At 43.1% G+C, this 16371-nt stretch overlaps 1 protein-coding gene across 3 annotated transcripts in view; it reads right to left on the bottom strand.

Moving 5' to 3' along the window:
* Cnst (consortin, connexin sorting protein) overlaps window positions 1-16371 on the bottom strand; it is a 76804-nt gene that overhangs the window by 60103 nt on the left and 330 nt on the right. Inside the window, exon 1 of one of the 3 annotated variants that reach the window (XM_006250411.5) lies at window positions 15478-16290. The exons of the other annotated variants lie outside the window; for them this stretch is intronic. Within the exon in view, the coding sequence (XP_006250473.1) occupies window positions 15478-15480 (3 nt within the window). The 5' untranslated portion in view covers window positions 15481-16290. Of the gene's footprint in view, window positions 1-15477; window positions 16291-16371 lie in introns of those variants that run through there. 3 annotated transcript variants of the gene reach the window in all.

The raw sequence follows: 16371 nt of genomic DNA, 5'->3' as shown, positions 1-16371 counted from the left end.
GGTGTGCACTTCTTTACCCAGCATTTAGGAGGCAGAGGTAGGCAGAGCTCTGGGTTCGATCGAGGTCAGCCTGGTCTACATAGTGAGTTCCAGGCTACATAGAGAAACCATGCCTCAAACAAGCAAATGAATAAATAAATATAAAAATTAAAAAAAGAGTGTAAGTATGGAGTCAGACTTGGTGGTGCACTTGGGAGGCAGAGGCAGGCGGCTAGCCACCTAGTCTACTACAGAGAAAGCTGTAGGCCAGTCAGGGCTAGCTGGCTACATAGTGAGACTCTCTCAAAATACAGGGGGAGAGAAGACAAACAGATTCATACCATAATTCACAGATATCAGAAGTGACATTTGAAAACAAGAAACCAGGACCAGAGAGAGGATGGGTCAGTGTGAGGCAAAGCTCCGTTCTTGGAGGCATTCCCTTGGGTCCCAGACAGACGCCCTTGCTTGCCAGCTGTGAAATCTTAGTCACATTAGCTCAGATCTCTGAGTCTCAGTTTCTTTGTTGTAAGAATGGAATCAGGTAACACTTGGGAGAAGGTAGCCTCTAAAGACAAAACATTAAATACGACCCTCGTAAGCAGTCATGGCTGTCAGGCTAACTCATGAATCCTGCTTTTCCCCGAAAGGCCCACTGCCTGACCAAAGGCACTTCTTGCTGTGCACTCCAAGTAGAAATTTAGTTGTGTCTACTCAGCTTAGGGCTCCATGTGCTTTCAGGTCTTAGTGCTTACGTTTTATCAATCCTAAATCAAACATATGCCTGGGACTGCCCCTGACTCTCACTGTTCTCCTTCTCGTCTCCTGTTAGATGTGGGTGATATTCTCTTACCCTAACATCCCCATTGTTTATCATGTCTTTTGTAATTTCTCTAAAACTCTAAAGTTTGTGCTAACATCTTTTTTTAAGTTATATGTATAGATAGTTTGCTTTCGTGTGTTTCTGTACATCATGTGTAGTCCTCGAACCAAAGGAAGCCATAAGAGGACATTGAATGCCCTGGAACCGGAGTTGCAGACAGTTGTGAACTGCCATGTGGGAGTTGGGAATTGAACCCGAGTCCTCTAGAAGGGCATGAAGGGCTCTCTTAATCACTGAGCCATCTCCCCGCTGCCCTGAATATGCTGCCTGCCCCGCCCCCACACCATATGCTCACTTCTAAGTTGCTTCTGCCAGCTCTTGCTGAGTGAACGCTCTGCGCCTCTTGCTTGTGGCTGTGTCTGTGGCTATCCTATCAAGGATCACTCCTCACAGTGCTTGCTCTTATGAGGCATCCCACCTTACTTACTAGCTGGGGCTACTTTGGTAGCTTAGCAAGGAGCCATGTTTATAAATGCTATAGGACCTCTTCAAGTGAGTGCACAGCAAGAAAAGTTCGCTGTCCCTTCTACTGGCCACGACCCTACACTGCAACTCATCCCACCACTTTCAAGAGCAGCCACATTCAAGAGACTTGTACTATGTGACATATTCCGTTCCAATGCTCTCTTTGGGTTCGTTGTTCAGATACAAGGGGTCGTTCCTAGTTCCCACAGGCCGGTTAAAATTCAAGCCCACTGGTTGAATACCCCCATTCTGTTCTCAAAAATAGACGTTGAAACACGTAACATTTGTTGAACATTTAATGAGGGTTGGGAATATGCTAGCATTTTGTGCGTGTTTTATTCCATTTGCATTGAAACCCTATCATCTTTCCTATCTTATGGATAGGGAAACAGACATAAAGATATATAATCTGCTCAGGCGTATGTTGTAAGCCTTGGAATTGGGATTGGACCCAGAAGTGAGCGTTAATCTCTGTAAACTGCCATTCCTTCCTTCAAAGTTCTTGTCCTCTACCATCACAAAATCAGGGAATGGCTGCAGAACAACACACTTTCTCTTACAGTGAGAAACCCTGAGACCAATCAATTACTTTACAATATAGGGGTGCGGGGAAAGAGAGGGTGAGTGTTTATGTAAGTGCACAGATGCATGTATACCATGGTGTGTGGACGGGAGGCTAGAAGACAGCCTGGGGTATCAGCCATTACCCTCTCCCTTGAGACAGGGTCTCTTGTTCCTCACTGCATCTGCCAGGGTAGCCACCATGAAAGCCATGAGCTTTCAGGATTTCTTCTGTTTCCCTCCCATTTCACTGCAGAAATTCTAGGATCACAGGTGTGCACTCCATGCCTGGGTTCTTGCCACGCACTTGTACGGCAAGTTCTTTACCACAGAGCCATCTTCCCAGGCTTCTCAGTAGATTTTTTTTTTTTTAACAAGCAGAAACATTAGATGGCAGTCTCAGTTATGTTTTATACTGTATTGTAGTATTAAAATATTTGATTGGTCATTTGTGAAATCGTTGACTTTCTACTGATAGCAAGATGCTGGGCATTTTAAAGATACAATATATTTATTCCTCGCTTCTTCCTTGCTGTAGGGTTTCCTTCAAGTTATTTCACGCATGCACAGCTATTACTGCCCAACTGGAACTGACACTTTTATGGCAACAGAAAATGTCTTTTGCAATCCTCACAGCCCAGCCCAGCCCAGAGCATATAAAAGTTATAAATATCTGCATGTCCAACTGAACTATAACACTAAAATTTCACTTTCACTGCCTCTCACCTAAGGACACAGATGTAAAAACAAACACATTACATAACATGGTATTTTAAACTTACTTAACAAACCCACAAATACTAGCTGGTGGGAAACAGAGAGACAAGGAAAACTTGAGAACAGGTTACTTCTGTCCTTGAGAGATTAAATATGATTGGAGCAGGGCAGCAAACTCCCAGAAGCACATACGCATTAGTTGTTTTTAAAGTGAATTAAGTTATCTGACTCATTCTGCTCTCTGACATCACAAGGTGAGAAAATTCTGAGTTTGTAATTACAAATGTCTGTGCTATGCACACTGAAAGAATGCACTTCAGATGCAAAGGAAACACAGTAGGTGCTTTATGTCATAGGCTAAAGTAGACGGGAAGATGGAACCCGGCCGGGGTCAACTTTAACCTGAGCTTTCCATTCTGTTTCTTTTCTTCCAGTTTTGCTTGAGACTTTAACCTGGGCCTTTCCTGACTCTTTTTCCTACATAGAAGAGCGCATTATCCTAGGAAATTCCAGGTCTGTGATGAAAGTGAGCTGGGAGCCTGCGAAACAAGGTGTAGGACTGGTACCACACAAGTGTGGTCATGCTTAGTGAATGAAGTAAAATTAGTAAGATAAGTATTACTAATAGGACACTCCTGACATCTTATAGCTAAATAGTGGGAGTGACACCTTGTGACACAGAGTAAAAATGGAGACATACTTGGGCAGTGTGAACATAAGGCATGAAACTGTGGACTGGGAAGACAATAGTATCATTATTATTGACTTCTGAAGAATTTTTAATCTAGATTTATCTCAAAACCAGATCCAAGCTTCGTATGACAATGCAGCCTATAATCTCAGCGCGTGGGAGGCAAAGGCAGGAGGAGGATCCTGAGTTCAAGGTCAGTCTGGGCTATCTGGAGAGCTCCAAGAGTAAATCCTAGTCTCAAAACAAACAAAATTCCAAAGAAATAGAAATTGAGGGAGAAAGAGAAGGGAGACAGAGGGAGGGAGGCCAAGAGGAAGGAGAAAGGAAACCAAGATCAATTCTAAAGAGTTGGGTGTGGTGGTGGATGCCTGCAATTCCAGCACGCAGGAGGATCAGGAGTTCAAAGTATGGGTGGGTTACACACATAGCAAGGCCCTGTTTAAGAAGAGGAAGAAAAACCCTGGGAGCAAATAGCTCAATGGTAGATGCCTTAACTTAGCATGTGCAAAGTCCTAGGTTTTAGCCTTAGTAGTACACACACACACACACACACACACACACACACACACACACCCACCCCAGGAAAACAGAAAGAATACATTCTGAAGATCTCTAGCCATAGAAGTTTTTTATTTTCCCCTGAATGATTTCCTCTGGGCATGTTCTTTTCCTTATCATGATTGAAAATCTCTACCTTAAAAGTCTTCCTAAAAGCTACATAACTTGGCAGTGTTCCATCAAAATAAAAAATGGGGGTGGGGGGGACATAATAGATCCTAAAAACATAAAACCCCAATTCAATCAGCGAAACTTAAAAATAAAGCATGTTGGAACAAGGCTACCAAATGTTTCCATGTTGACGCTCCCATGAATTTTAAAGGCCAAGTTTCCACGGATTGCTGCTAAAGGAAAATCACTGTCCTTTATCCAACACTCCTGGAGTGCCTACTACATGCACCACCAGGCTTACTTTACTGTAGAGAAAAGTGGGGGTGGAAGGTTAGTAGGGTAAAGGATAAAAGAAACGAGACAGGTAGCTTGGAATCCTGGGACACTGTTTTCCAAGACACAAGCATACCAGTACAAACCAGTAGCAAAAGACAGGCTTTCAGTAAGGGCTGCCACTAAGCAGGGCTTGGGAAAGCAGGAGAAGAGCGCAGCAAGTGTTGCCCAGGCTGGCTCTGAACTCCATTCTCCTGCCTGTGCACTCAAAGCACTCTTACAGGCTAAACACTAAGCCAGGTAAGAAAAGAATGCTGGACTCCAAATACCGAGAACTGTACTCTGATTCGCACTCGATTGATAATTGGTTTGAAATACTTAGCTAAGATATGTGTTCCCTGTGGACTTTGATTTCTTCAGCAGTAAAATCTCAGGATTCGATAGTGAAGATTCTTCTCTCTTGTATAGCTCTACTACAAATGTATGCCATGCTCCTTTAAGTACTGAAATATTTTACTTATAATTTCACTGAAAAGATGTAACTAATGGCTGTGTGTGCACATGACTCTTAATACAACTATTGAGTTGTAACAAACTGACATAGAAGGCGATGAGAACCGTATCACTGATATTAAGTCAACTTGGGGCAGTTTGAGGAAATTCAACACTGTTCACAACCTGAGTGGATGAGGGTGCGGCCAGCTCCCTTTCGGCCCCGTGAACTGAACATGGCGAGGGGCACAACTCTTCTTCCCTAAAAGAAGCTGTGGTGTGGCAGCACAGTCATGATTTGTTAGTTTTGATTCATGTTTTTAAACAGATGTGCGGACTTTAGCGCTGAAATACTGCATCACAATGTGCTTTTGTGGATCTTGAATTTGAACAAACTTGGGTTATTTTCTTTCAGCTTTCATTGAAATAAAATTAGACGATTTTTTAAAAAAAATCTCATATATTTCTTTTTGTATTTTCCTAGGTTTTTACAGTTCTCTATATTAATTTTTCATTTAAATGTCTCAGTGACAGTGTCACTTAGATACAATTCTAATCATACAACTCAGCCACCTTAAATAGTAGAACAATAACAATCCGTTCTAGAACATTTTCATCTCCCTTAAACCCCTCACTTCATTCACGTCCAGCTAGTGACCCCTCCCTATTCCCCAGTGTCCCCCACAGCCTTCCTCAACCACTCAAACCACCAACCTCCACTGTGAGGCAGAAGGCCTGGCACAGGCTCAATGGCAGCCGGAGCTGCAGTGAGTTCCAGGCCAACCTAGGGCTGTAATGTGAGATCCTGCCAAAACCAAACCAAAACAAACCAAAAACTCCACTAACCTGCCTGTCCCCGTAGATTTACCTATTCTAGATATTCTATATAAATCATAGCAGGTGTGTTGGCACACATTTTTAATCACAGCACTCGGAAGGCAGAGGCCAAGACCAGCCTGGTTTATATAGGGAACTCCAGGACTATATAGAGAGACCCTGATTCAAAAACAAAAAGATCGGGCTGGAGAGATGGCTCAGCGGCTAAGAGCACTGACTGCTCTTCCAGAGGTCCTGAGTTCAAATCCCAGCAACCACATGGTGGCTCTCAACCATCTATGATGATGTCTGATGCCGTCTTCTGGTGTCTGAAGACAGCTACAGCATACTTACATATAACAAAAACAAAAAGATGGATGGATGGATAAATGGATGGATGGATGGATGGATGGATGGATGGATGGATGGATAAATGGATGGATGGATGGATGGATGGATAAATGGGTGGATAAATGGATGGATGGATGGATGGATGGATGGATAAATGGATGGATGGATGGATAAATGGATGGATGGATGGATGGATGGATGGATGGATGGATGGATGGGATCATGCAATTCCTAGTCTTTGTGACTATTTTTCCCTATCATGGTGCTGCCACGGAATGTCTACGATGTGTCACGCTTTATTTGTGCAGATGACTCATAGCACAACTCTTACACCATAACAAACTGACAAATAAAGCAATCAAATGTAAACATATCATTTCCTTTGATTGCCAATATTTCACTGTAAGAACAGAACCACATTTTATGTATTCATCCATGAACTGATAAACATCCTGGCAGTTCTTAGAGTATTATGAGTAATGTTGTTACAGATATTTGTGTACAAGTTTTCATTTGAACCCCTTTCAGGTTTTTGTTCGTCTGATTTAAGGCAGGGTCTCATATTTCCCACTCTGGCCTTGAATCTGCTATATAACCAAGGATGGCCTCAGACTTCTGCTCCTCCGGCCTCTAGCCTGTAACTGTCAGCATTCCAGGTGGGTACGCCGGGAGGTGATTTGTTTCCCTAGGTCAAAGGAAAGCTACAAGGTTGGATACAATGCACTGAGCTGAATGATACTTTTGTTTAACTGATTAAGGAGCAGTCAACCAACATGCTACATTTCCCACCAGCAATTCAGAAGATTTGGGACTCAGTATTCCTAAGGATGAAATCTGTGGCTTCCACTTTTTTTTTTTTTTCAGGACTGCTGTCAGTTTTGAGCCAACTTGGGTTACATAGAAGTTCCAAGCCAGCCTGGGCTACAGAGTGAAACACTGCTTCAAAGACAGTAGATAACCAGGTGTGGGGGTAAGCACATGCCTGTAATCCCGGGGAGGCCAAGGCAGGAGGATTGTCCTGAGTTCAAGTCCATAATGAGCAGCAGCACTGGCCAGGGTTGTAGACATAGTTCATCAGTGTATGAGATCCCTGGTTCCCCTGCAGCCCCCACCCAAAAGCACCGGATGTGGACATATGCTTCTAAAGTCTTAACGTGGTGTCAGGGCAGATACTGTCCTTGTTCCTGACAGCTCTTTACTTAGCCTACTCTGGGGAGGTAGAATGACATCTGACTGGTAAATTTGGTAATAATGTTGGCTGGAAAGAGAAGTTCAGGCATAGAACACTCGCCTAGCATGTGCAAGGCTGGAGGATCGGTCCTCAGTTCTGCAAATAAATATGGATTTTTTAAAAAAAAGATTATACCTACCTTTCTCCTGCCTTGTTCCTGTCAACTGAGACTATGCTGTACTACTCTGCTACTTCAGGACGCCTGTCTCCTGTATCTTTAAAGAAGACACTGGATCGCATTAGGAATGAAGGAACAGATAGCCAGAGAAGGAGGGCTGGATGCTACAGAACCACAGCACAGAAAGATGATAAACTGTGCACATGCATTTGTGTGTGCATGAGAGAGAGAGAGAGAGAGAGAGAGAGAGAGAGAGAGAGTGTGCATGCACAAGTACCACATATGGTGGTCAGAGAACAACCTTGGGAGTAGGTTTTCTCCTTCCATGCTGGTCCCCAGGATTGAACTCAAGTCTTCATGCTTGGTGGCAAGCCTCTTTACTTGCTAAGCCTTGTTATTGGCCCATGTCTATATATGAAGGATTTGATTTTTTCATCAGATATCTTGGCAGAGACTTACACAAAGTGCCCTGTGGCCCCGCAATCCCACCATACTTAGTAACATTCAGATTACCTAGACTCCACCATCAAGTGTCAACTTTACAGGCAGTAATGCCACATCTAGAATCACTCATGAGCCTACACATTTTAACGGTATTCAGCACAGTGGCAGGTTTTCTCATATATACACTATAGTATGCTCCCTTGCATGGGTTAGGGTTAATTAAAATTCCTTTCTTTAATTCAACTAGGGTAAAGTCTAATTTAATCTCAGATGGCAAAACCAATTGAACTGTACCATCCAACCTAAGTGGAGCCCATGTCAGCTTATCTCCTTCTCTTCCAAATAAGGAGCAGAGGCAGTGTCGTCATTAAAGCCTCTCAGTGCCTCACATATCCTTCTCAAGTCTCTCCCGCATTCCACAACTAGATTAATCTTCAGGAAACACTGCCTCTCTGTCTCACATAATAAAAACAGTGGCTGCACATATTTGTGGAACTAATAATTCTTCATGTCTCAAAAATCCATAATGACACGTTACTGCCTGCTGCCCAGCTTAGTTTCAGGTCATCCCATCTTAGGTTTTTACGGAGCATCAAAACATTCTCTTCGGCACTCTCAAATGAATCTGCAACACCCCACTACCAGTATCTCCAGATCTCTCACAACCGGCTACGACAGAAAATGACAGCCAATCAGCACCGTATCCACCCGGCTTCAGCTCAGCTTCACCATTGGTGATCCTTCTAGTAAGCGAGCGCCCACAACCACATACCTCTCTACATTGACCCTTCACCTCCAGACCCACCTATGCCTGCTCAGAGCCTCAACTGGACCACAACAGCGATTACCGCACGTCCCATGGAAGCCTCACCTCCGAGGAATGGCTCTGCGTCTGCTATTCTAAGGTGATCTTCCTGCCTGAATGCAGTTTGCACCTCCCCTACTTCATTACAGAGTATGCTTGTAAGCAAGGCTATTCCCAGCTCATTCTGCACTGAGACACTCTCCAGTATAAAGCACGAGCTTCTTTACCTAATCCTAAATCAAGACTAACTTTGGACTCTGAAAACTCATCCACAGGAACCACTCTTCAACTCTTTGCTCTAAAGCACACAGAGGACAAAAACTGATGTTTAAAACAAACAGAATACCCTCAAGATTCTAGAGAGAGGTATAGAGAACAATTTGTGAAGGTATCAAAAATATAAAGTAGCCAGGCATGGCAGCACCCCCTGTGATCTAGCACTCAGGAGGCAAGAGACATGCCATCCACAGACGGGCGTCTGTCTGCACTGCTGGCTCTTGACCAACCAGGGCTACACCGTGAGCCTCTACAGAAAGGGAAACCGATAATACAAATGCTACTGGAGAACACTTTCCAGTGCTTTTCTGCAGGGACTGCTGGTAGATTATGCCTTTTCATTTTCCCCTCAAAACGATGTGTGGTTGGCATAGGTGGGGTAGAAATGTCCTCATGTCCCCTGGAGGTGTCCGGCTTCCTGGCCATCACACTTGTCAATACAGACATCATGGACCCTGACTGTCAAATAAGCTTCTAAGTTTCTTAGAGAGGAGAACAAAAAAGTTTTTTTTTTCCAATAATTAGGATTTTAAAATTACCTTTTTTCCTCTTTGGGAAATTGCTTTTTATAATTGAAGAGAGGAGCACTGTAAATAGGATTTTTAAGGCTCACCACAGCCAGAGTGTTCCAACCTTTCACTTCTCCTTGGCAGGCAGAATAGGCACAAGTCAGAAGAGGAAACACGCTACAGTGGGCGTGAGGCTCTTTCGAAATCTCTTTCAGACACTCCTGAGGCAAGGGCCCAGTGTGAGCTCCTCCGCAACGGCTTCTCCAAGCACCGACCGAGCTTTAAGTGGAGCATCCCAGGTGTGCGCGTGCCCTTAGTTCATCTGCGGACATTCCTAGCATGGTTGTTCCTTCAGCCCGGATAAGGGCCCCTGAAGCAGAACTTGGCTCTCTACCTAGTTCCGCCTACCTTTTCAGGTTGTCAGGGAGGGTGAAGCTTGCATAAAGCTCTCCACGGCATGGCTGGGGCTTATAAGAATCAAATATCCAAACTACTGTTCAACTGTCTTCCTGACAACCTGAGTTCAAGTTCCTGCCCTACATGGTGGAAGCAAAAACCAACCCTCACAGGTTCTCCTTCGACCTCCCTGTGTGCCTGTGTTGCATGTGTCCCCTGGGACACAGACAGGCAGGCAGGCAGGCAGGCAGACAGACAGACAGACACAGACACACACACACACAGACACACACACACACACACACACACACAAATGTAATTTTAAAAGCTTTGTTTGTTTGTTTTGTTTTTTTAGTTCTCAGTACTCAAAACAATAAAAGTCACTAAGTATCCGAGGAAGGATGCCACCAATTTGTGGCCTTCTTCTTGCTCCATCCTCTCTAGTCCTGGGATCACAAGCCTGGTCATTTCCTCTGCTGAGTATGTGGGCAGAAATGATGTGAGCTACTTTCTTGAGTCCTTAAAACTTACATACATTATACCGGGATTAAATAAATCCTTTCCATATTCTGTGAGTGGAAAAAAAAAACCCTCTAAAATCTTTTTACAGACTAAATTCTCCTTGAGAAATCTTTAGCAATGACTTCAGTTCACCCAGTCATTCTATTAAGTCTACAGTGGTCAGACTGTACCTGTGAAAGACAGAGACTGTGAACAAGGAACGACTGGACGTGCACATAACACAAAGAACAGCAAGCCCTAAAGCGCCTCGAAGCAACACTCTCCATACCCAGGAAAACAGCATCCGGTTGCATCACAAAGTGCACATATTTTAAGGGAACCAGTACCTTCAAAAGGCTACAAAAGCACCTTAAGAGGTTACTGTGCTTTGATTCAAATTAGATCACCTCCACCTACTGACACCGAGTTCTCAAAACACAGCCAATACAGAAAAAGGAAACACTGATCTACTAGGCAGTAGTTTCCCAGGGGAAAAGATATACTTAAAAGATAAGGTATATTTTGAGATAAAATTAATTATTTTTCTATTTACTTTTTTTGAGACAAGGTCTTATCTCCTATGTAGTGCAAGAATAGCCATGGGCTCACAGAGATCCACTGTCTCTGCCTCTCTTAAAGGCTAGAATGAAAGGTGCACCGCCTTATTCACTGTGGTATTAATTCTTACGCGCATAGAAACCGTCAAAATGTCAATGCCCAAGTGTCAATAAAGGTTACTAATTTGCTACTGTTTCAGAATTCTTACTAGACAGTGTGACAGGGAAAGTGGGGACTCGTCAGCATTTTGATAGGTACACACTATCTTTGCATTCCAAATGGCCAGCAATGACAGAAAACAGGAAGTCCTAAGATAGCATGGTGCAGTAGCACAGTGGTAACATGACACAAGGTTTCTATCTCCAAATATGGCAATTTCAAAATCATGCCTAAAACACTTTAGAAATCTCCAACTATCATCAAATGTCAGAATTTTAAAATATACCATGTTTTAAAAAAAATTCAATATAAATTACTCCAATTGCTTAGAAAATAAAAGTAGGTCATCCCATGGGGATAATCACAAGAAAAGTCTGTATTAATGTAATGTATTAATGCATTAATGTAAACCAAGAAGGCTCAAAATTGAAGGGAAAGCAGCATAACAATTTAAAGACACCAGACCAGCGGGGTGTGGTGTCATGAACCTTTAATCTTAGAGCTTGGGAGGCAGAGGCAGGTGAATCACTGAGTTCGAGCTAGCCTGGTCTACAAAGTGGGTTCTAGGATAGCCAGGGCTACCCAGTGCAACCCAGTTTTGAAAATCAAAACAACCAACCAACAAACAAGACACCAGACCTTCTCAGTCAGAAATCTCTTTCTGGAAGTGGTTCAAACATTAATGGAGCTTTTTAAAGAAACAGAAAAATTGCCAGGTTAGCAGTTTTCTTCCTCAAATAACTAAAATAAACTTACTAGGGCCGATTTGCAGGAAACAGTGTGTTTTAATTTTCTTCTAGCTGTGCTGTCCAGGCTGACCACAGGCTCCAGGGCTCAAGTGAGCTCCCTTTCTCAGCCTCTGACCTAGCTGGAACCACAGGTCCATGCTACTTCATCCAGCTTGGTTTTCGTCAAGAAAAAAAACATGTTTTTAAAATTTTTTTTCTTCTTTTAGTTTTTTTGGTTAGGTTTTAGAAACAGGGTCACCTTATGTTACCTAAGGTGCTCAGCAGGTCAACTCACTATCCTCCTGCCTCCACATCTTGAGTGCCGCTTTCGAAAAATACAAGTTTTATTACATTGTCTAAGCTACAGAGCAGGACTGTGTAAGATACATGTGTATTATATAAGATACATGGGTATTAAAGTGGTTAAGATGAAACAAATGGACAAGACGATCACAGTATCAGTTACTCTGGAGCCACCCAGACAGGGCTACAATGTATCATTTAGCCGAAAGCTTGCACTGTTCTAACTGCTGCTCCATACTGGGCATTAGCTCAGTCTAGCCGCTCAGTTTGCTGGTCTTCCTGCAAATTCCGTACTTTGTATCTTTCTGCCTGTGTCTTCAATTTTCTCTCCAGGGTCCTGAATTAAATTCTTTTTATCAATCCAAAAGCTGCCGATAGACAACTGTCTAGTTTTAAATGCAAATGAAAACACTACCAGAATGTAAACATCTCTTTCACAAAAATTAGTCCCTTCACCTTCTTCAATTCCGCATTTGCTCCTGTAAACAGGCAGCCTTACAGTGTGCTGTTCTATACCAGATAGAAAGTCTGTTTGCTGATCAAGGAAGCAGACATGTTTTTGTATTAAATTATAAGAAGTATTAATTGGGAAATTTATTAGAACACAAGAGTCAAGACAGAACCAATGCTGGGTCAGGCTGATCCCCACATGGGTCAGCTGGATTCCATGTTACTTCAGCTTAACCGTGACGGTTTCATTTGACTTACCACACCTGCTGCAAAGCAGCTCCTGGCAGGTACCTAGATGATGTGCCAGCGACTTTATATAAAGCTACCACACTTCCTTTTAACAAACATAAACTCGGTTCCCACGATTTCAAAGCCAAAATAGCATATCCTCTCTCATTCTATATTTTGCCTAAAAATTTACATTGTCCTTGATAGGAAACACCAAGCTACAGAGGACCACATCTCCAAAACCACTAGCTAAAAGTGAACTGGTTCAGCAAATAGCCAGTTTCAACCCAGCAACACAGGTGCCCAACCTGTTTCACAACAAAGTTCAAGCATTTCACAGGGCCTTCCCAAGTGCTCCCTACTCAATGCCAACAGGCTTAGTAGACAAAGACTCTTACAGCCCCGATACAGTGTTGACACACAGGTGTCACGATGACACCCCAGGAAATGACTGAGCCCTCTATTCATCTTATGATACTCACTAAACAAGCACTGAACATCAGTGCTCATTAAAGGAGCGAAGTTTGATGTAAGTACTGAACAGGAAGAGACTTCTTTTTTTAAAAAAATGATTTTTAAAAAATTTATTTATTTAATGTATGTGAGTGAGTACACTGTAGCTGTTTACAGACACACCAGAAGAAGGCATCCAATCCCATTACAGAGGGTTGTGAGCCACCATGTGGTTGTGGTTGCTGGGATTTGAACTCAGGACCTCTGGAAGAGCAGTCAGTCCTCTTAATCTCTGAGCCATCTCTCTCTCTGGTCTAGGAAGAGACTTCTTAGAACCCTCTTCCTGCATAGAATATTCTTAGTTTGAGAATGGAAACACTTAGAAAAAGGAGAAAGAAACAAACAATTTTTTTTTCTTGTATCCCAAGAGAATCTGACTCTTGGGGTAGAAAGACATTTTAAGCATCAAACAATAATGTTATAGCTACCTGCAAGCCACTGAAGGAGGCACTGGCTACAGGTGACTCTTGGACAACTGTAACAGGGTCAGTCCTAATCGAGATGTGCTATGAGTGTTAACCACGTCAGAGCTGCAGATTTAGCAGGAAATCTTGAAGAATATGGCAGTAACTATGATACCCAGAGGAGTAAAGCCACTAGGACCATTTCCCCCTGATAAGCGGGACTGCTAGTAAAGTCTTAGAATCATCTTCCATGTCTTTGGATGTCTTTGCCTCTGATGCAAACCAGAACTGTCATTTAGTATTTCCCAATTTCAGTTCTCAACTGAACTACCAAAAAAAAAAAAAAAAAAAAAAAAACCAGTAGTTTCCTTTCTCAAGCAATTTGATTATAATAACTTAATAAGAAAAATAATTTAAAACCAACCATAAAGAAACCAGCAGGCACTATTAGAGAGAAAAATTACTTCAAAGGCACAAAAATTGCACAAGATACAGAAGCCCCAACGGCTAAGCAATTGTGATTAAAAAAAAATACTTTAATTAAGCTTTTCTAAAAATGTAGGTCTGATGCTAATGATGAGATTCACTTTAAAAGTGAAATGGACATTTATTTCATTTCTTAGCATCTGGGCTCTAGGGATGGGGTGCCTTCTTTATTACTCAAGTACCTGCAAATGCAGACAAGTACACCATTAACACCATGCAGAGGGCAGCAACCGGACTCATGGCAAAGGCCTGCAACCCCACTGCAATCCCAGTGATGCCGAGTTAACGGAGGGTGAGGGCTCAGGTAGGAAGGCATCTGTGGCAAAAACATGGGAAACCTGAGTCCTGATCCCCAAAGATATACATCCATAACCCCAGTGTGTAGGGGATAGAGGCAGGCGAATCCCTGGAGACTGATGGCCAGCCAGCCCAGCAGGATCTGTGAGCTCCAGGTTCAGGAACAAAACATGTCTCAGAAAAACAGTGGATGGTGACAGTCATGCAACATCGCACTACAAAGGCACACACCCATACACAAACAAAAACAGGGGGCTGGGGAGGTAGCTCTGAGGCAGAGCACTTGCCCAGCAAGCGCAAAGCTCAGGGTTTGACCCCTAACAAAGAAGGAGGACGATAAATATAACTTTCCTACCATCAACCACTCGAAAGGGAAATAAATCCCACCCTAAGTTTCCTAGGACTGATTGGGCTGTGGTCCACAGGTATTGTGAAAGTTTTAAAAATGGTGCTAGGTATGGAATTCTGGGCCTTACACATGCTAAGTGGTCTACCACTGAGCTATATCCCCTTGCCTTAAGAGGCTTATTTTAAAGGTGAAAAACTCAAGGATGCACTTGGTAAGTGAATTTTGTTATTGCTCTGATATTTAAAAAAATCATTCTGGGGGAAGGGCTGGGAGGAGAAGAGGGAGGGACGGCAAGGATCGTGATGTAAAGTTAATTAAATTAATTAATTAATAAAGAATTCTAAAAATCATTCTGCCATAATCAATTGTTAAATAGCTCTGGGAGGGATGTAAATCTAGAATACTTTTGAGTTTATCAAAATGCCCACTTGGGGGAGGGGCAGTCACCTTTCTTTTTTTTCTTTTCATGAGACATGGTTCAACTATATCCTAAACTAGCCTTGAACTCTATGCATCCCAGGCTGGCCTCGAACTGGTGGGTCCTCCGCCTCCTGGATGCTAGGATTACAGACTTTCCCTACCATGCCTGGCTAGAATATTTTAATAAGGAAAGGATGTTAAAAAACAAAACAGGGGCTGGGGATTTAGCTCAGTGGTAGAGCGCTTACCTAGGAAGCGCAAGGCCCTGCGTTCGGTCCCCAGCTCCGAAAAAAAGAACCAAAAAAAAAACAAAACAAAACAAAAAAAAAACAAAACAAAACAGAAACTTAACAAAATTAAGATCAGTGAATAACAGTTAATAGCTTCTACAGTGTACTAACTTACCATGCAAAAAAGGCCATCTTCAGGTGTCAATTCTTTATGCCCTAGAGTTTCATCAGCTAAGGATAAGCTTCAGGCTACTTGGCAGGTGACACATTCCTCAGAAACTCTTTCCTTGTGCATTTAAATGCCAAGCTCAATTATGCTGCCAGCAGAGTAAGCAGAAAGGATTGTACGTATTTTAAACTAAGAAGTTGATTGGCCGCGGCTTCCTGCCTTGATGGAAGGATAGTGGGCAAAGCTTTGAGTACGATCCCCAAACACCGAAATCACTCTCAAAGAAAAGGATCTTCCAATACTGCCCCAAAGACTGCCAAAATTCCCATTAGGGCAACCTATTTTTAGTCTCTGCAATCGGCCTTTTAAATTGCATTCTACAGTACAATGTGCTTAACTAAGTTTACACAGAGAATAAAGAAGCTTCCTAAGACCTTAATCCTTTTAAACATAGGAAGGAATTTTAAGCTTTCAGATATTAATTTTTTTCAGCCTTAAATTTCAGTCTTGCAAACATGCATACTAAAAAAGAAAAGGTAAATCTTGGCCCAGAGGGAGGAAAGAAGGGAAGCACTAGGCGGTTTCTGACAACCAAAGAGGTAGCTGTGGAGGGGAAAGAAGGTATGAGAGCAAATAAAAGCCATCCTTAAGGAAGCCAGCACAGACGACGGGCCACCGAACAGAGACACCGACGCGGAGTAGAAGCCGCAGGGTCTCCGGGGAGGGGAGCGCGCGCGGAGAAATTGGCGCGACGCGCGACAACCGCGTACCCGCAGAAAAGCGGGGAAAACAGGAGAGCCGAGAGGGGGCGGATGCGAGGGGACCCGCTGCAACTCCCGGGAGGACAGCGCCCGGGGAGGAGCCAACGACTCTCCCCAGCTCGGCGGCGGTCGTCAGCCG

The sequence above is a fragment of the Rattus norvegicus genome, chromosome 13 (assembly GCF_036323735.1).
Source record: "Rattus norvegicus strain BN/NHsdMcwi chromosome 13, GRCr8, whole genome shotgun sequence".
NCBI lineage: Eukaryota > Metazoa > Chordata > Mammalia > Rodentia > Muridae > Rattus > Rattus norvegicus.
Note: the sequence above shows the minus strand (reverse complement) of the source record. Positions and strands in the feature narration are given on the sequence as shown.